The 22,080-nt window shown below is 47.4% G+C and overlaps 1 protein-coding gene across 1 annotated transcript in view; it reads right to left on the bottom strand.

Moving 5' to 3' along the window:
- The window catches only part of ZNF366 (zinc finger protein 366), a 60,690-nt gene that overhangs the window by 17,549 nt on the left and 21,061 nt on the right, over nt 1–22,080 (bottom strand). The window contains exon 2 of the mRNA XM_004586158.2: nt 216–1,562. Coding sequence (XP_004586215.2) covers nt 216–1,547 — 1,332 coding nt within the window. The 5' untranslated portion in view covers nt 1,548–1,562. The remainder of the gene's footprint in view (nt 1–215; nt 1,563–22,080) is intronic.

Below are 22,080 nucleotides of genomic sequence, written 5' to 3'. Positions count from 1 at the left end.
GGGGAGGGCGGGGGGGAGAGGTGGGGTGATTCCCAGTTCCAACGAAACTGTATCACATAATACAATGTAATCAATGAATAAAAAAAAAAAGGTGCCGCCCTGACAGCCACGCCCCACCACAGGGGCCACGCCCTCGCTCAAGGCCCCGCCCCCAGAACCCCGCCCCGCCCAAGGCCCCGCCCCCGTGCTGCACCTTCCAGTCCCCCGTGCCTTACCTTGTGCGTGAGCGAGTGCTGCTTGAGGTGGTGCGGTTGCACGAACTCCATGCCGCACTCTGAGCAGATGTAGGGCCGGATGTCCTTGTGTTTCATCATGTGGTTCTGCAGCTGGCTCGGGTACTGGAAAGTCTTGTCGCACTCGGAACAGCTGTACTGGATGGGGCCGCGGTGCGTGGTGAGGTGGCGCTTCAGCTGGGCCAAGGTGGGAAAGTCGAGGCCGCACTCCACACAGATGTTCTCGCGCCCGCTGGCGTGTTTGGCCTCGTGCGCCTTGAGCTCGCTGGGGTAGGCGAAGCCGCGGCCGCACACGCGGCAGTTGTGCGGTTTCACTTCGCTGTGCTGCATCATGTGGCGCTTGAGGTGGCTGGTCTGGGTGAAGGCCTTGTGGCACACCTGGCACTTGTGGGGCCGCGTACCCTGGTGCGTGAGCATGTGGGTGTGCAGGTGGCTGAGCTGCTTGAAGAGCTTCCCGCAGCGGGTGCACGCGTGCGGCTTGATCCCGCTGTGGCCCAGGATGTGGGTCACCAGGTTGTACTTGGAGGTGTAGGACTTCTCGCAGGTGGGGCACTGCCAGCGCTTCTGCGCTCCACCCACATCCACGTAGTAGCTATCGTCCACTTGCACGTTCACGTCCACCCGCTCCACCTTCTGCTTGGTTTCTTCGCCCTCCGGGGGATCAGCTTTGCGTGGCCCCAGCGGTTCGGGGGCCTGCTTGGGCAGGAAGGCGTGCCTGCCGAAGGGGAAGGGCGACGAGGAGGGTACGAAGAAGGGGAACATGAGGCCCGGGTGCACCTTGGGGTAGTAGGGGTAGGGCGCGGGCAGGAAGGCGGGAGGTGCGGGCTGGGGCCACACGGCGCTGGGCTTGATGGGTTCTTGTCTGACGGGCTTGCCACCCAGGTGCTCCAAGGTGCGATAAAACTGGAAGCCCACGTTGCACAGGTCGATCATCTGGGAGTCGTACTTGGGGCGTGGGGGCTGCGGGAAGAGCAGCGGGAGGCTGGGGGGACTTTGGCCTTGGCCCTCGTCCGAGCGGAGGGCCGAGGAGGCCTCCTGGGCAGGATGCGGGTAGGGCATCTTGGTGGGCATGCTCTTGCGTTTCCGAGACCCGCCTCCTTCGAAGACCTCGGGGAAGCCGTCCAGGTCCCCTGGGGAAGGCTCATACCGAAACTGGGAGAAGGGTCCCCGCAGCGCCTCGGGAAAGGGCGGGTGTTTCTGAGTTTTCCCTGCGGAAGCCGCTGCCTGCAGACAGTGAGGAAAGGAGGGGGCCCTCTTGGCGCCCAGGTTGAAGTGCACGGCCTCAGCTTTGATGGTCTTCGCTTCCTTCTGCATGCTTAGCGGCTTTCCCTTTGAAGAGAAGGAGACCTGTTAGGGTCTGGGCTCCTGGTCAGTGCTCATTGAGGGAGAGCAGCACTTGTTTGGTCCCAACCCTGCTCTGGCCTAGCCCTGTTCAGAATTGCTCTCTACTGTCTCCTGGCACACCCAGTGACTGCGGTGGAGCGGCAGGACTACAGGCCAGAGTTGAGCGAGGCTGAGGGCACAGGACAGACACCCGAGAACCCGTCTGGCCGCTGTCCCATTTAAGGCTCAAGAAGCCAAGGCCCAGAAATGGAATGGCAGGCTCAATTCTCTGAGCTGCTGCTCAGGGCAGGAGCCAGAGCTGACACACGCGCCTGCTGTCCCTCCAGCCTGAGAGGCCGTTCTGTCTTCCAGAAATGGTTTCCGTGGGTCTGCGGACTCATTGTCTACAGGGAAACCAGTTCTCACTGCCACTGCCTTCTTTCTGTTGTGTGGCCCAAGCATGACGGCATTGCCTGCTGGACTTCCACCTGCGCATCTTTGAACATCCACTCTGGCCAGGTGTGCCGTTCAGATGCACTGAGCAAAGGAGACAGGTGCACGCCGTCAAGAAGCATCTTATGGGCCCTTCATGTGAGACAGTCACCCTGGCAACCTATGCATTCTAGTCTTCAGCCTGAAGCCAACTTCCAGGATGGGAGGAGGGAGATTCCCAGATCTCAACTTCTAGGACCTCTAGGAAGACACTTCCCTAGGGATTACCACAAATGACAATCTCTGGTGATGTTGCTGCTGGCACCATTGAGCATGTGGGAAGGAGCCGGGGGTGGGGGGCAGTGGCTGAGCCACAAGCCCAGTTTCTTTTCACAAGTCTCCTTGGCATTTTTTTTTTCTTCCTGGGTACTGATGGAATAACCAAGAGGCTGATTCCGCATTTCTAGTGAGGGTCTTTCCTACCCACGCCCTCTAAGTTTGGGTGGGATTGAGCCTCTTTGCTCATCAGAGGTATATGGAGTTATAGTAGGTGGTGGACCCAGCCCAAGAATTTGTTGCAACCCTGAAAATAAGTGGCTTTTAAGCACAGCTCGGTACATCCTATGGAATTGGAGGCGAAAATGGCCAATCTCTTCTGTGTAATTTCATTTTCGCCACAGTTGGTTTTACAGCCCCTTTGGAGATAACTTCCTTTTTGAAAAATGGCTCCTGGGACAGAAAAAACCCATCCAAGCTATAAATGCCTTTGGCAAACAACAGCAGAACCCGTACAAAGCAAACTGATTCTCTCTGCTTTATGCTGATTTAATTAAAAAGGCAATCACTCCTGGTTTATATTGGAGGGCTTGTTTTAGGATATAATGAAAAAGTGACACATCAGAATACGGACCAGAGCTTACTAACCTTTTTCTGTATTCCACTGTTAGGAAGCTACTTGAAGGAGCCTGGGATTGAGGCACAGTGGGTGAAGCTCTGCTGGTGCCACCAGCATCTCACGTCAGGGTGTAGGTTCAAGTCTCACTGCTCCACTGCCCATTCAGGTCCCTACTAGTGTGTCTGGGAAAGCAGCAGCAGATGTCCGAAGGACTTGGCCTCTTGCCGTCCTGAGAGACTCAGATGAACTTCCTAGCTCGTGGATTCAGCCTGACGCTGTTACGGCTGATGTGGCCACTTGGGATGAATATCAGCAAGTGGAAGGCCTCTCTCTCTTTCTCTCCCCCCCCCCCCCCCGTCTATTTCTTCCCTTCTTTCCCTGTCATCATGCCTGTCCAGTCAATCTTTTTTAAAAGGTGCCTGAAAACGCATGGTTAACAATATGTATTATCTGTATCAGTCCTGTATTTTATCCAGGAAAATTACCACTTGAAAAGAAAAGCTATCGCTAGTTCTAAAACTGAAGGTGTTTTATTTTATTTTTTTTGCCTTAATTTAAGATGATATGATGTTATGTATAACATGTTATGTTATGTATGTTATATGTTGTGTATAAACTAAAATTGAAATGTCAATGAGGTGGTCACAGAAGGTGGTTAAGATCTCGCATTTATTTTTAACATATTGGCTACTCATTACTATGTCAATTAATTCCATGGTGATGTAAATTTTTGCTGATGGTATGTTGGAGCTTTTAATTGATCCAGATGATACTCTGCTGGCTCTGTCTTCAGACCAGACAGGGTATACCTAAGAAGCCGTTGAACTTGCCTGGACAATAAGATGCTGGACTCTATGTTTGGTATATGCTTGCAATGAGGGAATCTCAACTGATCTTGAACTGTGGTTACGCAACAGGTGGAGGAATCCACCATGGTGGGAGGGTTTGGGAGGGGTGGGGAGAATCCAAGTACCTATGAAACTGTGACACATAATACAATGTAATTAATGAATAAAAAAAAAAGAAAAAAATGAAGGTGTTTTATTTACTCACATTGCTATAGCCTGTACTCAGTGTTTTTGTTTTTAGATTTGATATAATCAACTAATTGATTCAATTAGATGTCGTGGGAAGCATGTTCCTTAGGTGCCTAGTCAAGCAAGGGAGCTGTTGAATGGAGATCATGTGGGTTTCAATCCGAAGTGGCACAACTATGTCGCCAAATGCAGAGGTGACTTACATAGGTTGTAGTTTCTTTCCTACTTTGACAGCACAGAGTTCTCCTCTTTCTGTCTTCTGTATGTGATGATCTGCCCTTTCCCAAAATAGTAGTCCAAGTGCCCTCAGACGAGGCCAGTAACCCAAGGGTTTATATACACATTGAAATCTATCCCTGGACATTTGTCCAGACTTTGAAGATTGCATTCCCTTCTGCGTGAAGTCTTAGGGAGCCTGGCCAGCCCTCACAGACATCCGGGGGGACCAGATCAGTTATTAATACCCCTGTCTAGGAGCACTGGGTGACAAGGAGAGGCTAGGGGGTACAGAATGCAACACAGCCTACATGGCTCTGCCTGGACTGGGCGTCTTGCTCAGGAAGTCTTTGAAATCAACCCAGTTAGAACTTTGGCTGTCCTCGGCAGACGCATAAATCAACTCCTAGAAAACCTCAACTTGTGCCACGCACGCACTGCCCTCCATTTGTAAAAATGGAAGCCGAGACATCCATAGCCCCTACAGGTTCTCCACACAGGAGGCAGGGGGAGACTGGGGACAGCAACAGAGTTGGGCAAGCCACATCTGGAGGAGATGAGACCTGCAGGTTAAGAAGGGGAGTACCTATCAACCTTCCTCTGAGTTGGTCCAGAACCCTTGGCAAAAAATAACAGGTTGTATGATAGCTGCCCGCCAGGCCCGTGGTGCCAAAGCCATGTGCAAAGAGAAAGAGCTGGATTTTTAGAAGTAGAGAATTATGGGAGAGTGTAAGGAACATTGGTTTAGAGTCTGAGAGTCTGGGTTTGATTTTTTGGCCTCTTTTTCTTTTGCTAACAGTGGTGGGACTGAGTGAATTAATTTTGAGGTCTGGTTTTTCTCCTCTGTGAAAAAGGAGTGAGGATATCCCATTAGGCTTACCGGAGACTTAACACTGGGTGTGTATGAGAAATTATATCCAACACAAGTTGGTGTGGTATTTGAGGGAGAAGAAAGAGTGGCCAGGAGAGGAGGGGTGCGGTTGTGAGCAATGGGTTCATGTCACTCGAAGTGATCTCTTTGTAACACTGAGGCCCTTGTTCATCTCTGGCATCTGCTCTTTGGCTTTGCATGTTCAAAATCAAGACTTTACTCTGAGTGGACCTCATCACGCCAGTGAAGGTGTAGCACACTCAGACCCCAGTGGGCAAAGCTGGAGTGAGTTTATTCACGCAGTGTGGAGGTAAGTTGAAGAATCCTCCTTGTTCTGTCCCCAAGCACTGCTTCTGTCAAGCCTGCGTTAGTCATAGACTGCTTTGGCAACAGGGGAGTTAAAGCAAAGGGAATCTGCCAGTCTTGTGAGGAGCTACCACAGCCAGAGTTTGAGATGGTTAAGAATTGCACCTAATGTAACAGCAAAGGGCACCTCCCTAGGGATCTGTTGCTGCAGCCCGAGTCCTAGGCACTGCTGGGTACTGTGATGCATCTGAGTTGGCAAGCCAGTGCCTGCCATACTTGCCGCATGGTGAGGACAGAAATTGGGGTCTCCTTAACTCACTGTGGCATCTCCAACCCCCAGCAGGGTGCTTGGTTCCAAGTAAACTCAGCAACAATAAACTTCTGTGGGATGCAAGAATGGTTCTCGTGGTGGAAGTTTCTACAGGAAAGTTCAAGATATATACTTTCATCTGATGTAGTTTACACCGTGAGTGGTATGTGCATCTACTTTGCTAACAACTCCAGCCTACACCTTGTGTGAGCTGTGGTTCTATAACTTCCAAGGCGCTGGTCTCTGAAGTGGCTCTGATTCCAGTGAAGCCCTGGATCCTGGCTATATTAATGCTTGGGAGCCACTCTCAACGCGCCACAAAGTTCTGCCACTCCCAGCCAACAGATTCCTAAAAAGTCGAGAGTGCAGGTAGCTGTAGGGAGAAAGGCTGCTGGATGGGAGGGGAAATGTCGACTGAGGGTGCATTTCTCTGCTCAAGGGAAACCAGCAGGTGCCCAACCCCAGCAGAGGCAGCACTAAGGGGGAGCAAGGGTGAAGACTTTAGAATTATTACACACACTGTCACTGCTGGTGTCAGAGAAAGTTCTAAGGTTTGACTTTCTCTGATGTGCAAAGACAATAGGTAACGAATCAGGAAACAATCAGGTTGATCCTTGCCCTGGAGCCCTTTTCTCCACAGAGGTGAAAGAGAGAGAAAATTAAGAAAGGGGGAGGGGAACATACAAGGAGTGAGGTGACCAAGTGTCCCTCGCTCTCAGATCACACCCAGGGGGCTGTCCTGACGCTCCTCCCCCTGCAGGTGTAAGACTTCACCTGCTTCTCAAGAGACTTCAATCTGACAACAAAACCTTCTCATAGATCACCCCAGCTGTTGACTGTGTGTAGCCGTGCTGAAGCTGTTCACTGTAGGGGCTTGGCAGGGAAAGATCAGCCCTGTGTTTTTGTGATTGCAGGAATGCAGGGGTCTTCCTCTGACTGCTGGAGTTGGATATCCAGAAAGAAGTGAGGATCTTTTCTTGTCCTCCCTGGCTCAGAGATGGAGCAAAAAGGACATGCAGATTCCTGGGAGCCAAACTGGAGGCCCTGCCAGATGCCCTGTTTCCTCCATTAAATGTGTAAGCCCACATTTCTCCCATTTGTTGTTGAAAAGTACTTTGCCAGTCCATGGCAGGATGAGTTCACTATAGGGCCAGAAAATCTTAGGTTGTAATGAGACATGCTGACCCATGGAACAATCAAACTCATATAACTGATTTTTCATAACTTGCCAAATATCATCCAGATAGAACACAGTTAAAGGAGAGAGCATTTTGGTATAGCAGGTTAAGTTATCATCACCTGTTACCAGGGTACTTGCTTGAGTCCTGGCTACTCCACTTCCAAGTCAACTCCCTGCTCCTGTGCCTGGGAAGAGAGCCGACTATGACGCAAGTACTTGGGCTCCTGCTGCCTGTGTGCGGCATCTTGACAAAGCTCCTGGCTCCTGACCTTGCTCTGTCTCAGCCTTGGCTACTGCAGTCAATAAGTAGGGAATCTAGCTCTCTCAAATAAATAAATAATAAATAAATAAATAAATAAATAAATATTTTATTAAGTGAATAACGTCAGCTTTACTTTTTGTGTCATTTAAATTATCTCTAATGAGCATGCAAATATAAGCCATACAAATATAAATATAGATGTAATTTTTTTAAGGAACTCATACAAAAAAAAAGCAGCAGCAACAAATTCAACTTCTAAGTTGCATAATTTAACAAGGAAGCAGACTCCATTTAGACCTGATAGGTTTTTTCGTTTTAGTGCTAACTAACTAGGGCCAGTTTCTGGAAGGTAGAAGTGTGTATAATGAATTGGGTGCTGGCACAGTTGCTAATATGGAGGGGTTATCTTATCCACATGACCCAGTTAAAGGAAGGAAATGAACTGGAGATATGACTTAATAGTCCTCATCCCCAACCCTCAGAGCTGGTATGTCCCTTGTGGAGGAAGCCCATATTGGAATGTTAGAAATTGTCTCCAGTTTTCTTCGGGGGGAATGTCACGAACATGCAGTTTGACTTTATGTTTTGCGTTCCAGAACCAAATTAACCTGATGGATGCATTGCTAACTTAGCAAATATACCTACACTTGGAAAAAAGCTTCATTTTGTCCATCTTGGGGGATGAGAGAATGTTCATGCTGGTGGGTCCCAGATCTGGTAGATAAAGACAGAAAGTACACTCCTCTGAAAGCGCAAGCGATGAGAACCAGCAGGAGCATCAGCTTAGTCATGTGTGGCAGGTGTTGATATCAATTCTTAACTTTTTAATTTTATTTAATAGCAGAGGGAAAGAGACAGACAGAGACAGAAGGCTTTTGGCCACTGATTCACTCCCCAGATGCTTGCAATTGTTGGGCCAGGAGCCAGAACTCAGCGTGGGTCTCCCAGGTAGGTTGCAGGAATGCAACTACTTGAACCAACACCTGCCGCATAAAAGAGAATCTGGGATTAAAAACAGAGCCAGGACTTAACCCCAGGCACTCCAATGTGGGATGTGGCCCTCCTTAGTGGCACTTAAATCAGTAAGGCAGAAGTCACTACCCTGGAACCTATTTCAGAAGTATACATTAGAACTATGTTTCGAGTGGGGGTGAGTGGGAAAGGATGATGGAATGTCTTGCATCTTGATTGTGGTGGTGTTAAGGTAAATCTGTGTTGGTCGAAATCCATAAAACTCAAAGACTGAATTTTACTGAATGTAAATTAACAGTAAGTTTCAAAATGGAAAAGAAAGATACCCCCCAACGGCTAGTCTGTCCATCATGACATAAAGAATAGTAAGATATCTGAGAAACGGTCAAGAGCCTCCAGGTGGCCAGTTCAGTTCCCACCGTCTCATCATTTTGTCTATGAAATGTGTCCATTAATGCACATACAGGGAAGAGTGGGTGGTAAGAATTGTATGGCATTTATCCCTGCTGCACCCCAGGGGGAGAATTTAGAGATGGCAGTCACCAGCACCTTTTAGTGTGTGCATCATATTCAGCAAGAATGTCATGAGGCACAGATGGTGCAGTCCTTTATCCTTCCAAAGTCTTCCCATCTTTGGCCCTGGTTGTGTGTACAGTAAGCCATTTCTGTCATTGCCTCCAAAAGTCTCTGGCATGAGAAACAGTCAGGCATCAGTGGACAAGAGCGTTGAGGTCGTAAGAAAATATAGCCCCTCCTCCGTGGCAATCGATAGACTGGTATTGATAATCAGACCCATAGAGCTCCCTTGCTTACTGAATTATATTACAAAATGGAACTCGTTTGTGCCTCTGAGCCCATGAGCCCAGGGCTTTTGAACAGCTTGTGTTCCATATACCAGTCCCATGGCTGCATGACTCTGCAGGACAGGAAGTAGAGGGAACCTCCCCTGGCGAAGACTCCCTGGGGTCTTAGCTGTGACCTGTTTCTTTCAACCAGAGCTGGAAGGGAATCCCACACATCTCTGAAGCCTGCCACCTCCATCTGTGTCCCCACTCCTTGGCAGGGTCCTGTGCTATTGTCCCCTTCCTGGGTGGTTGGATATCCTGTATGTCCCACACAATCTGGTTACAGAGGCAAAAGCTTGTCTTACATGTGATTGGGACTTAATAATTACTCAAGGATTCACTTGACAAGTACCAGATACTAACCAGCTTGCTCTTGCTCCCTGAGCCCAAACAGAGTGCGCTCCTATCTCTAAGGGAGAACCGGTCAACCAGTCCTACACCAACCTCTTATAATTGACTGTCAGCGACACCTCTGGGAAGCAAAGTGGATTAACCTAGGTGTAGTAGCAGTGACCAGGGATTGGCCCTCAGAAGATATTGGACCCTGCTTCATCCTGGCTCAAGCTCCTGAGCCAAGGTGTGCCAATTCCTTTGACCTGAAAGGTGAAACTTCCTGTAGACATGAATGCGGGAGGACTCGAGGAAATGCCTGAGGTGACTGTGGTCAGATGCCACTGAGCCGTCGACAGAGTGTCACCACAGAGTGGCTTGTGTGCCCGACACTTCAGGATGGATGCCTGTTAGCTCTGTGTAATGCCCATCTTCAGGGGCAGATTGGCCTGTGACTCAGCCTTTTCTGTTCATGTGAGTAGAATTACCGCTTCATCTTTGTCTTCCAAGGAGTGATCTTTTCTGCTGACACTTTTTCTCCTTGTACTTTTTAGTTCAAGGCCTTCTCATGCACCGGCTACATATTGTCTTTTTTTTCCCCCCATTAATTCCTGCCACTAAAACCCTTCTTGGGAAATATACATTCATCTACTCAGATACAGGTCCATCTGGCCTGAGCCTGGAGGGAAGGAGAGGAATCCTGTTGTCCCTGGGGAGGAGGACTAAAGGGTGGGGCGGGGCAGGAAGGCCCCACGTCCAAATTGGCACTTTTCCTCTCCGAGTTGAAAGGAAAGGAGCCTCTGTGGTTGTTCAGGTCCTGGACAGAAAGGAGACTTAATTGTAGATCTTTCAAATTTACATTTTTAAAAGCTGAGAATGACTTCAAATGCTTGCATTAACAAAATAAAAAATTCACGTTGGCATGAAACAACCAATATTCAAACACCATTAGAATGTGGGATCCTGGTCCTTTGAGCCCCAAAGAATTCCCTGAAATATGTCTTTGCACTTTGAGACTTTTCTGCCCAGCATCTGTTGCTGCTCCTGGCAAAATTCACCCCGGGGGCTTCTACTTCAGGCACAGAATCTTTTGGGTCAGGCTTGAATCCTCCGGGTAATGAGTATAAACAATAACAGCCTGCTGAAGCCTACAGCCAGGAAACTGCTACATTGCCTGCCCTGAGCTCAGAGCCAGGAACCCCAAACGCCAGATCCTAGCTGCTCACCACAGATGGAAGCAACTGACACAAGGCGGAGTAAAATGTCTTCAACTGGCACCCAGGCCACAAGCAGGGAGCTGGAGGGAGGTGGAACAGCAGCTGGGACACAAACCGGCACCTGTATGCGATCCCGGCACTTACAAGGAGAGGATTAGCCAACTGAGCCATCACACCAGGCTCCTAAAGTCCAGATGAAGCTAAGTGCGCTGTCACGGGTCGCAGCAATCCCAGAATCACCCAGCACTGCTGTCACTAACCCGACCTCAGTGCTCCACCCCTTGCTGAGTTTCCCAGTCATCTGTGTTTCTGCAAGGCTGAGGAGAACTCTGAGATGCCACAGCGGGGAGACCCTTGGATTTTTCATGATGTGAGGTCCTTTCCCAGGACACTCATGCAATTTTGTTGGTGGAAGATCCCTTTCAAGCTAAGGTCAAGTCCATTCCTGTTGGTGCTAGCTATCGCAGGACAACAGACTGTCAAAGGACAGAGCAGGCTTGAGCCCCGACAGAAGGAGCACCTCTGGTCAGCTCTCAGAGCCTGAGCCCTGATCATTGGCTTGGGGGAGGCTTCCTCCAGCCAGTGCAGTCAGCGACCGCACAACACCTGGCTCTCCTGGGTCATGAACTACGTAGAAGGCATCTTGATCCCCTCACTGTCTCGCACAGGGACTGTGCCCTCGTGTTGTGAAGTGGTGAGTTTCCAAATTTGTCCTTTTCTGGTCTTAAGAAGGTTTTATCCTGCTCTTTCCCAATGAATAGATCAAACCTCACCACCCCCCTCCCAAAAAAATCTGTGGGATCCCTTTGTAGTCTTCCTTTCCTACTCCCAGCCCAGGGCCAGGCAGGATGCCTCCTTTGTTTAGGATTAGTCATTCAAAGGAATGTGGTTTGTTTTCCAGACCTGCTTAGTTATGCTTTTTAAGCACAGAGGCGTTCAGAGGTTTGCTTGTGGTCTGCTACGTACTGCATTTAGAGGAAGCCTCTGGACAGGGACATACATGTTCTCAAGAAGAAACGTGAGCCCCAACTCCGAGCCTCATGCTTTGCCTTTAGATATCTCAGGTGCTTTTTACGTAAATATGCAACACTGGGCCCCATGCAGTAGCCTAGTTGCTAAAGTCCTTGCCTTTCAAGTACCCAGATCCCATATGGGCGCCGGTTCTAATTCTGGCTGCCCTGCTTCCCATCCAGCTCCCTGCTTGTGGCCTGGGAAAACAGTCGAGGACGGCCCAAAGCCTTGGGACCCTGCACCCGCGTGGGAGACCCAGAAGAAGAAGTTCCTGGCTCTTGGGTTTTAAATCTGCCTAGCTCTGGCCATTGAGGCCACTTGGATAGTGAAGCAGTGGATGGAAGATCTTTCTCTTTGTCCCTTTTTTCTCTGTGTAAATCTGCCTTTCCAATAAAAAATAAATCTTTTAAAAAATGCAACAACACACCAGGGTTTGTTATGCTGTCCAATGTCTTGGATGCTTGAATTTCTCCTAATCAATTTCTCCTTACTAAGATGTCCTCTCCCACTTGCTGCCAGTGCTAACTTTACACCTAGAAAAACAATTAAGGACCAAGTAGGTGATCTGGCAACACCCTCCACCTTGACTATTGCCTATGGAGTGATTGTCACAAAACCTTCTTGGAACACTGTGACAGCTTGCCTGTCTGCTTTCTTCTGACATCTAGAACTGTAGTCCAAATGCCCACCATCTCACTGCTAGATGACCTTCAACAACTTTTAGCCACCTTGCCAGAGCATCTTCTTCTTCTTTCCAAATTTCTTGCGTATCAATGCCAAAGACATCTAACAAATGTCATTACTTTTTCAAAGACAAGCCTGTTTAGGAACTTAGAGTGATACAGTATAGATACAGCTATGCCTGGTATACAGGAATTTCTCTTTGCTATTCCAAGTATCCACTTTTCCCACTTCCTTAAGAAGCGGAATGCTGATGTTGCTTATGGTGATAGCATGTCCATGCGAACACAAGCCTTCCCAGATATCCTGTGGGATCTGCCTTGTGCTGTAGTTCTGGCCAATGAAATACAAAGAGGTCACCGCTAGGCATTTCTGAGAATGTTTTTGCATCCCTAATGAGGAAATCACCCACTGGAACCTTTTGCATGTAAATCTCCCCACCACGCGAGGTCCAAGCTAGAGCAAGGTGTCCATGTGGAACTCTCACTTGGTGCAGAGCTACATGTTGTTGGAGAAAATGGAGGCCTTTCCATGGTCAAGCACATGTTTCAGAGTTCCGTGGAGTTGTTGCTGCATGCAATCCCATACTGATACACAACAGACCAACCTGACTCTCCCACTGCTTTGTAAACAAGTCCAACTTCTTTTCCCCTCTCTCAAATCCTCTCCATTACAGTTAGCTCAGGCTTCCCCTGTTCTCTGCTAGGGGCAAACCAATCTCTCTGCCTCTAGGCTTTGTTTAAGCCCAATGGACCAAACAAGAATACTCTTTCCCTTGATCCTTCTCATTCTTCCTGAATGAAGTCAACTTGGCTTCGGAGAAGCCTAGTCCCCTTGCTCTGTACCCAGTTATCTTCCCATCTTTCAATTCCTGGTGTACCACTCCCACTCAGCCCTGGATTGCATACACAGTTTTCTTAATATTGCACCCTGATTATTTCACAGTTGGACTTGGTTTCCTCGGCTCACGCACACTGTAGCCTGGGAGTTTACACTTCTTTATCTCCCATGGCAACGTGCACTGCACTGAGTACCCTGAAGATACTCATATGTAGCCGCTGCTTGCTTTTGTGTCTCTTACTCTACATTGCTATGTCTGCTTCTTAAGACAGATTTATGTTCTGGCTTGGTGAGCACATGTGAAAATTCAGGTTGTGCCTCCATCTGTAAATGAATATTATTGTTGGTTGCCAGCTCCAAATCAGAATGAATTAATATGCCATGTGGAGAATCTGCAATGGCAAGCATTATAACAGTGCGTTATTTATGTGCTGTGAGCTTCCCATTCAATTTGCACATTGTTTTGTGAAAAGGTTTATTTATTGTTGTTTAGATGAAGTGAAAGGCAGACAAAGAGAATGAGACAGAGACACAGAGAGAGGCCGAGACCTTCCACTCACTGACTCGTTCCCCAAATGGCTGCAAGAGCCAGGTGCGAGCCAGAGCCCGAATCTCCTACATGGTTGCATCTCCTACATGGTTGGCTCGGGGTGTGTGTTAGCAGGAAGCTGGAATGCGGAGCAGAGCCAGAACATGAACTCAGGTACTCAGACATAAGATGCAAGCATCTTAAGCCCTGTACCCACATATGTTCCCTCCCTTGCATGTTGTTTATAGAGCATTTGTTTTATACTGGAGGCCAACCTCCAACACACTAAGTTTTCGGCCTCTAGAAGATCTGAAATGAGGACTTTCTGGAATTCAATCTGGAGAGCTCCTCAGAGGTCAGCTCACAGACTGGCAGCTCTCTTCAGCCTGTGCTGAGCTGGGGGTGGGATGGTCTCACTAGAGCTGAACCCTGCTATCTTTGGGGAAACTGGGCCCCCCTACTGGAGGCAAAGGAAGGAAGCAGAGGAGAGGGCAAAACAGGGCTGCTGATTGAACCTCTCAAAGTTGAACCACTCTTTAATTAAACTGCCGGAGTCACAGGACTTGTGTCTTGGATGTGGTTAGGCACCTCTACTGTGACAATCTAGAAGGATCTCAGAGTGTGGGAGGGGAAGTCTATATTCAGACAGGATGGTTCTTGTGACTTCTCAATGTTCTGTGCTAACCTGTTTTCAGGGAGACATTGTCTGTCACCTCATTTTCTTCTTGTCTCAGACATGCACCCTGCCCCACAGGCCATGCAAAGTCATCTTTTGTTCCAGTTGCTGTATCTGGTCTGTGTGTGTGTGTGTGTGCGCGCGCGCGCGTATGTTGTATTAGCAAAATAGGCAATTGGTAACCTTGCCTGAACTCCCTCCCCTGGAGGGGGGTTCCTCCTCCTCCCCTACTGTGGATACCACTCTTAGGAATTCTCAGCTGTCTTCCTACATCAGGATGCCTAGTTTAGGACCTGCTGTGACTTTCCTGTTGACTTTGGAAAGTGTGGGGAGAAACAAGGTGAGTAACATAAAATAATGGCTTTTTCTTGTATTATTCCTTCTGGGACAAAGACGCTGGTGCAAATCCCCAGAACCCCATGCTTGGGGGAGCTTTTTGAGAGGGTCTCTCTGTTTCGTTCTGATGGCTCCACTCTATGGAGTCCATCAGGAGAAGGGTTGCAGTCAGCTTCTGGGCTCCAACATGAAGGAGTTGACAGGCAGTGGCACTGATGTCCACCACCCTGGAGGCGCCAGGGGTGCAGGAGGGACCACTGCCTTCACTGACCTGCTGCATGGGTGGTGACTGCTGTCCTTGGCCTAGGGAAGGTGGATGGGAAAGGACTCCACCCTGGGATGAGGGGGATGAAACATCCTTGCTCAGATGGCCGCCACCAAAACAAGCTAGAGAGCTTGGCACCACAGGATCTCCGAGTTGAGAGGGAAGTCACACTTTAGAGCCCCTTCATCACAGTCTTGGTTTCCATGTTGATGAAAAAAAGGGTAATGAAATGACACCTACCTTAGCGATGGAAGAAAGGGGCTCATTATTGCTGAGGGCCTGTAACCAGCAGGTGCGGTTCAATTAGACATTTAAGAGTGCCATTACACTCGTACTCAGCAGTGAAGAAGCGGTACTGGCAACAGGATGTCACTTTAGGGCAGGCTGGACAAGTTCTCATGAATTGAGGGTACACGGAGCAACACATTTTTCAAAGAAAAGGATTGTTAAGATTCGCCCTGTTTACTGTTGCTTTCATATGAGGCTTCCTGTTGCAGTGGTTGGTCTGGGCTGACCTGGGAGATCACCCACCCCACCCCCAAAATAAACAGGAGCTTCCCAGGACCTGCATTAAGGGCCACCCTCCATCCCTGCTGTTCAGCAGCCTGCAGATAGAGTGGTACCAACCATCCATTCAGTTATTACTTAACATGCTGCACTAGACCCCAAGTTCCATGAGGCCGGGTACTTGACACAGAACAGGTGAGCCCATCACAATCACATGGGAAATTTGAAGCACTCGATGAATTCCTCACAGAAAAAAACACAATCCTGGGCTCCTCTCAGACCTGAGTGACCTGGTGGTCTCAGGGAGAGGTCCTGGGCATGGGTGATTTTTTAAGAGCCCAACAGGTTGAGAACCATGGTAGGGAGGTACTGGATGAGCCTCCCACAGGATGACAATGGCAGAGCCTGTGCGATAAGGAAGTGTGATTGGGCAGGGCAAGTGGCTAAGGGTGGTAAGGGAGACGTTCCGATGGGAGAATCTCATGATTTCAGGCCATCCCACCCTTTCCACTATCCACTCAAGCTGCAATGGATATGCTATGAGGTGGGGGGACCATCTTTCTCTACGCCTAAGCTGGGTTGACGGAGCACAAGGCCATGGTCATGATCATCATGGAGCCCAGGGATTCCACACAGCGAAGCATCCTGGGCAGCTCCTGTTTATTTTGGGGGTGGGGTGGGTGCTCTCCCAGTGCCCAGTGTGCCTAAGACTTGGGCTAGAGATATCCCCCCAGCCCTTTTCTTCCCCCAAAGCCTCCACTGGAGGCCCAGGCCCACCTGCTGGAAAGCTGCCTGGGGGAGTTGGCTGTGCAGAGGCAGGGCTCTTGGAGCCTGCAGAGCTGGACAAGGAGGAAGAAGGCTGGAAAGGGTTTCTCTCTACATGACTAGGATACTTCTGAAAGGTTGGCCTGCCTGTGGTTTGTTTTTTTTTTTTTTTTTTTTTTTTTTTCCTTTTCACTTCTCTCTTGGAAATCACCTCCATACACTGAGTGGATTAGAGGATAACACTTCTTCTTTATAGAAAGCTCAGTGAGACTTCTGGGTTCTCATCTTCCTTTCCAGCTCTCATGGCCCTTTGTGAAAAGATTAGTTTTCTTTAAAAAAAATTTTTTTTTTAGTTTTCTAACAACAAATAGCTAAATGCAAAATCCTCCCTTGTGCTTTGATTGATGGTTCACACCTTTTGAAATATCTAGCTCATATATTTAGAAAGAAGCAGCTGGTACTCTTGACATTTAATTCCAACAATATGCTTCATTCATTGCCTCCCTCCACCCCCAGAGAGGGTACGCAGACTACTGGAAAATATTCAGTGACTCTGATCCCAATGGTCACACTGAGTGTGGAGGGCTGGCAGGGTATGTTTTAATGTCCTCCTGGCAGTTGAGTTAATGGCATTGAAATGGCTGATCTTAAAGAAGCATGATTGTGGCAGCAAAGTGTGCCTGATTTAGCCATGGACAGCTGCAAGCTGGACATGTAAAACTGGAACTGAACACATTTGTTTTTATTCTTGAGCAAGGGTGAGTTTTTTAACCCATGGAACTTTGTGTCAATCAATGATATCAATAGCAACAGCGACAACTGCTGTTAACCAAGGGCTTACCCTGTGTGAGGTAAGGATTTACCTGGACCATCTTACTTCATCAGCATTTTTATTATGAGGGGTTCAAAGCACATTGAGCATACCCATTTGGGACGACATGGACTGGAAAACTTGGGTGTAAAGGGTCACAACTGATCAACCATGCACTGGCAGTTACACAGTCAACACAGCAAGGAGAGTGCATGGATGCATTCCAAGTCAGAGCAGGTGCTCTGTGCAGGTGCCAGGGAGCTGTAGCTCAGCATCTACTCTCGGTCGTGACACTAACCTCTTTTGAAGCACAAGGCTGGAATGTTCTGTTTCAATAAAAGATCTTTTATATTTACCTATCCCACTTATCTAAAGGCCTAATGAGTGAATAATTGAGATTTTTCCTCTTGATGAGTTATATTTCTCAATGCCAACACACTCAAATGTTGTGATGGAAAAGGGCATGTGGATGAGAAGAATCATAAAACTGCACTGAGACCCTTTGGGGAAAACCTCCAAGGGCATCTGAACTCTCAGGAGTTCATGAGCTGGACCATTCATAGCGTCGGCTTGTGTGGGGGCCCTCCGTGCCAGGCTCTGGGAGGTGTTTCTCCAGGGTGTCCTTATGCATGCAAGCGTCAAGGTCACACTCAAAAACACACACCACCAAAAAGACCAAGAACGGAAAGAAATGGAGCACTGTGCCATTTGACCTCCACATCAGTTCTGTATGACAGGTACCATTATTCTACTTCATGGGTGAGAAATAAAAGCACGGAGGGGAAGTCACTGCCTTAGGCCAGAGAGCAAGCCAGTGGCTGAACTGACACCTGATGGCAGCCCACCTTGGGGGTCCTGGTCACACTGCCCTTTTATAGTGAATACCACATCTCCCTTGCTTATTAACTCTGTGAGGAAGCCTATCAGGAAGTCAGTTAAATTTGAGATTCTGGGGTAGGCATTTGGGCTAGCGGTTAAGATGCCTGGATCTCATATCAGAATCCTGGGTTGAAGTCTTGGCTCCATTCCCTGCCAATGCCGACCCTGGAGGAAGAGCTGTGATGGCCGAAGTGGTGTAGTTTGTGCCACTCATGTGGGCTACCTGATCACATGCCTAGATCCTGGCGCTGGCCCCAGAAACTAGGGTCATTTGAGGAGTAAACCTGCAGGATGGGAGATCCAGCTGTCTTTCTGTCTCTCTGCCTCTCAAACGAAATACGTATTTAAAACATCTTGAAATGTCCTCTTACTTTTGCTCTTGTGAGAATGGGGATCCCCAGTGACCCCACAGCTGCTTTTCTAATCCAGTAATACAGTCTGTGAAAGAGCTTGGTAGAGGAGGAGGGCTAGCACCAGCCAGGGTGTGGGTCACAGCAGCAGACAGTCCTGTCACTTCCTTGTCGCAATGCTCCCCACCGAAAGAAATGGCGTGCCCCCAGGAGAACCCATCCATTGAATCACCCAAATTGTTCAAGCCTGCAGGAGAAATTGGCCCTGAAAATCCCCTAATATCAGCTCATGATCTGGGAAAAGGTTACAGAAGAGTCATTCAAGTTCTAGTCACATATGTGGCTCTTACAGATATTGAAGTTTCAGTATCACCAACTCTCCTGCCCCCACCACGGCCTTCCTCCAAGAGACTCCTATTTCCCTGCAGGGTCAGCTGGGTCCTCCTCCTGGAGATGAGGGTAAGCCCAGCCCTTCATGTAGATCTAACCCTTGTCCAGTTGTTTCAACAGCACCAACCATGGTGGGGAAACACACAGACACTTTCATCAAAGTCCAAAGCTCTCCGTGGAGGGAGAGTCAATGTCTGTTTGTCTAAAACCCAGAATCTTTAAAAATTTGTAAATGTTAGGAACTAAAAAAGCAGGGTGATGTGATTATGTAAGAAAAAGTTCCCTGTAGGGAAAAATTGCATATAATTAAAAAGGAAGTGGAAAACAAAACAAAATATTCACAACCTGAGAGAAAATATTTTTCATCATCTGGCAGTTTCTACAGTTGTCTCCGAAGTGACAATACAGAGTGGAAAATTGGACAAAAGCCACCAAAAGTCAATGCTCAAAAATAGTACTAGTGGTGAATTGAAGAAACTTAAGCTGGTGTCAAATCAACCTAGACACCTTACTATTAGGGAATCATTAGTGATAGGCATGTTTGGACAAAACATACGGGAACAGACCTGGCATCTTTAAGTTGCATGCATGTGCAGGCACCTGTCATGTTTGTATATAGACACACACCTGCTGAGACTGTTGAGTTGCCTGGGGTGTGAGCCTGGGGACAGGAATTGACCTGATCGTCAGATTTAGAACTCGTGAGAACAACCTACACAGACGTCCCCATGACTTCAACTCTGAGAATTTGAACAAAGGGAGAACAACAAATAGATATGCCTTGGGAGGAAGTTGTAAGAAGCCTCATAAATTCTTGTTGTTCTCTGATAGTCCCTGGAATTAGGCACACAAGACCCAAGACTCATTTCAGACAGAATCACACAGGAGAAAAAGTCATTCCCTAAATGAAATCATCCCAGCACAAATGACATTTCATGAGAAGAGATTAAAATCAAACGTGAAGAACGTTTCCCAAACCAGTGTGAATGTGTGCAGAAATTGCTGCATCTAAATTGAATAGGACTCACGCGACCAGTTGCTGGGCTGCCAACGAACTGACAGCAGGCTCTGTTCAGGGATGCGGGATGCTCTAAGATGGAATCTAAAAGTTTCTGTTTCTGGGTAGCAAATATTTCCTCAGAATTTTGGGGGAAAGAGAGAGAGTCCCTTTAAATGCTCTGCTATCACCTATGTTCTCCGTGAAGTTTTTTTTTTTTTTTTTTTTTAATGATCTTACTTAGTTTATTAGGGAACAAAGTGTCAAGGGCTACAGGGTGAAAGTGGGTAATACCATTGTTTCCACATCAATATCATTTTACCCTGTATCTGGGGTCAGGGAAAAAAACAAAGGGAAAAGCCCCCACCCAACCTCCCACCCATCCCAGATCCCCAACGGGAGGTGCGCTCTGAGGGTCCTGCTCATACAGTTTTGATAGTTCATCAGTTCTGGATTGCTGCCAATATCTCAGTTCCAATCGCAATGAACCCTATTCAGAATCCACTGGCTAACAGTCTCTTCATGGTTGGGGTTCTAAGATCAGCAGTTCAGTTAAAGGGATCTCCAAAGAAACTTCGTCTGAGATGATCCCAGGCCTGATTCTTGCATGAGTTTGCTAGTACAGAGTCCGACACCATCCGTCACACCAATCAGCTTATGCTTATGCTGGTCGTTAGGATTACTGGGTTCGTTCTGTTTCCACTTCTGACCCAACTCCATGTTATTGCATTTGGGAAGATAATGAAAGATGGCCCAAGTTCTTGGGCCCCTGTCAGTCATGTGGGATACCTGGATGGAGTTCTTGGCTGCTGGATTTGATCTGAGCTTGACTTTGTTATTGTAGACATTTAAGGAATGAATCAGCTAACAGACAATCTGCACGTGTAGGTGTGTTCCCTTCTCTTTTTGCCTTTCAAATAAATAAATAAATAAATCCTCAAAAAAGGAGCACCAAGTGTGCTGGCACCAGAATTAGATTAATGTGAACTATTCTACATAATTTATTTTTAATGACCTTTAAATAATATAAATTCACCCATTGTAAATTTAATACTGAAATACGTAAAGAAGAAAATTAAAATAATCAATTATACCACCACCATTAGCTGTGTTAATATTTCAGTTTGCTTCTTTCAAGTCTTTTTTAATGCTTTCTTTCACAGCACTATTTACTATATGCAAATAACATTGCAGTAGACAAGATTGGTCATAAGTCTTTGCTGAGTGTAATTTCCTTCAATTATATTCCCTAGAAATAGAATTGTGGAGTAAAAATATATTAATTTCAGTTCCTAATATGCACTGCTAAACATTTTCAGAAAGGTAAACTTAATATTTAAATTAATAAGGATGTAAGTGAACCTTTTTAACCCCTATGATTCTTTCTATTTTCCAGTTGAGGTTAGGAAAGCTCCTCCCTTTGAACCTATGTCAAAATAAGGGGAAAAAAAACTCAGTAACCCCGGATTTATGGAGATGGTTGCTTCATGATGTTATGATAATTTACAGAGGTAATTCCCACCTCCTTCAAAAACTGTCCTGCTCATTAGTGCATTCAGTCCCCACAAAAACTCCTGAGATGAAGACAATTACCTGTGGAATGCAGACAGCGTGGGAGTTTGTGGTATCTCCTTGCGTTTTGATCAGTGCTTCCATCAGACAGGCACGAGAGCATTAAGGCAAGTCTTAGGGTCTGGGCATTGGGAATTCTGATGCTGCTATTTCTTTCCTGTTAGATGATCTTGACTTTAGTTTGGTCCCTCTAAAGCTTTGTGTCACCCCCAATTTCCTCTTCTCCCTGCACTGTGTTATGAACCATTGGGAAGTTCGCCACCGGACTTCACCTTTTGTTACAAAAAATCTGAACTCAGACTCATGCGTTGAGATGGGATGATCGTGAAGTGAGTGCTTTATCTACTCTGTGGGTTGGGACCCAGGGAGTGGTCCCCCAAGAACATGTGGATAGCAGTGAGCTTGTGCTGTCTGAACTTGAGGTGAACCTGCTCAAATAAATTTGTCCAGGGAAGTTCACTTACAAGAAGCATAGGGTTCCAGGCCAAATGTATTTACGGAGTTGGACGATCCTGACCACAGGGCCTCCAAATGCTAGAATTTTCCAAGTCACGGGGAGAGAGGGGATAGTCTTTTCTGGAGAATTTTTGCTTGCTAAAGCAATGTAGGTAAATGAATTCTTTCAGTAGACAGGGAATCTCCCAGGAAAGCCATCTATTGCCTTTCCACCCCGATGATCTAGACATTCTACATTGTAAATTATCATCTTGTTAATGTACTGTGAGATTATCACACGTTGCTCAGAAGTTAAAACAACATTCTGCTGAGTCCTGACAGTCAACCAACGGACCACCACTACAGACTCCAATCAGCTGTTGTCTCATGTTCTACCAGGCATGAAATTCATTTTATTTAGAAACATCACAGTAGCGTTTCCATTTATTTGCGAGTATACGTGTGAAATTTGAAATTCAGCAAGACTATTTCTTAAGATGCCTGACATTTAAGAAAATCTGACACTACTGAGGCCAAGTAGCACACAAGTAGAAGACAGCACGGTTTAGCATGTTGAATGCGCCAGATTTTCCTTAAAATTAACACC

Source organism: Ochotona princeps, chromosome 28, assembly GCF_030435755.1.
Source record: "Ochotona princeps isolate mOchPri1 chromosome 28, mOchPri1.hap1, whole genome shotgun sequence".
Classification (NCBI taxonomy): domain Eukaryota; kingdom Metazoa; phylum Chordata; class Mammalia; order Lagomorpha; family Ochotonidae; genus Ochotona; species Ochotona princeps.
Note: the sequence above shows the minus strand (reverse complement) of the source record. Positions and strands in the feature narration are given on the sequence as shown.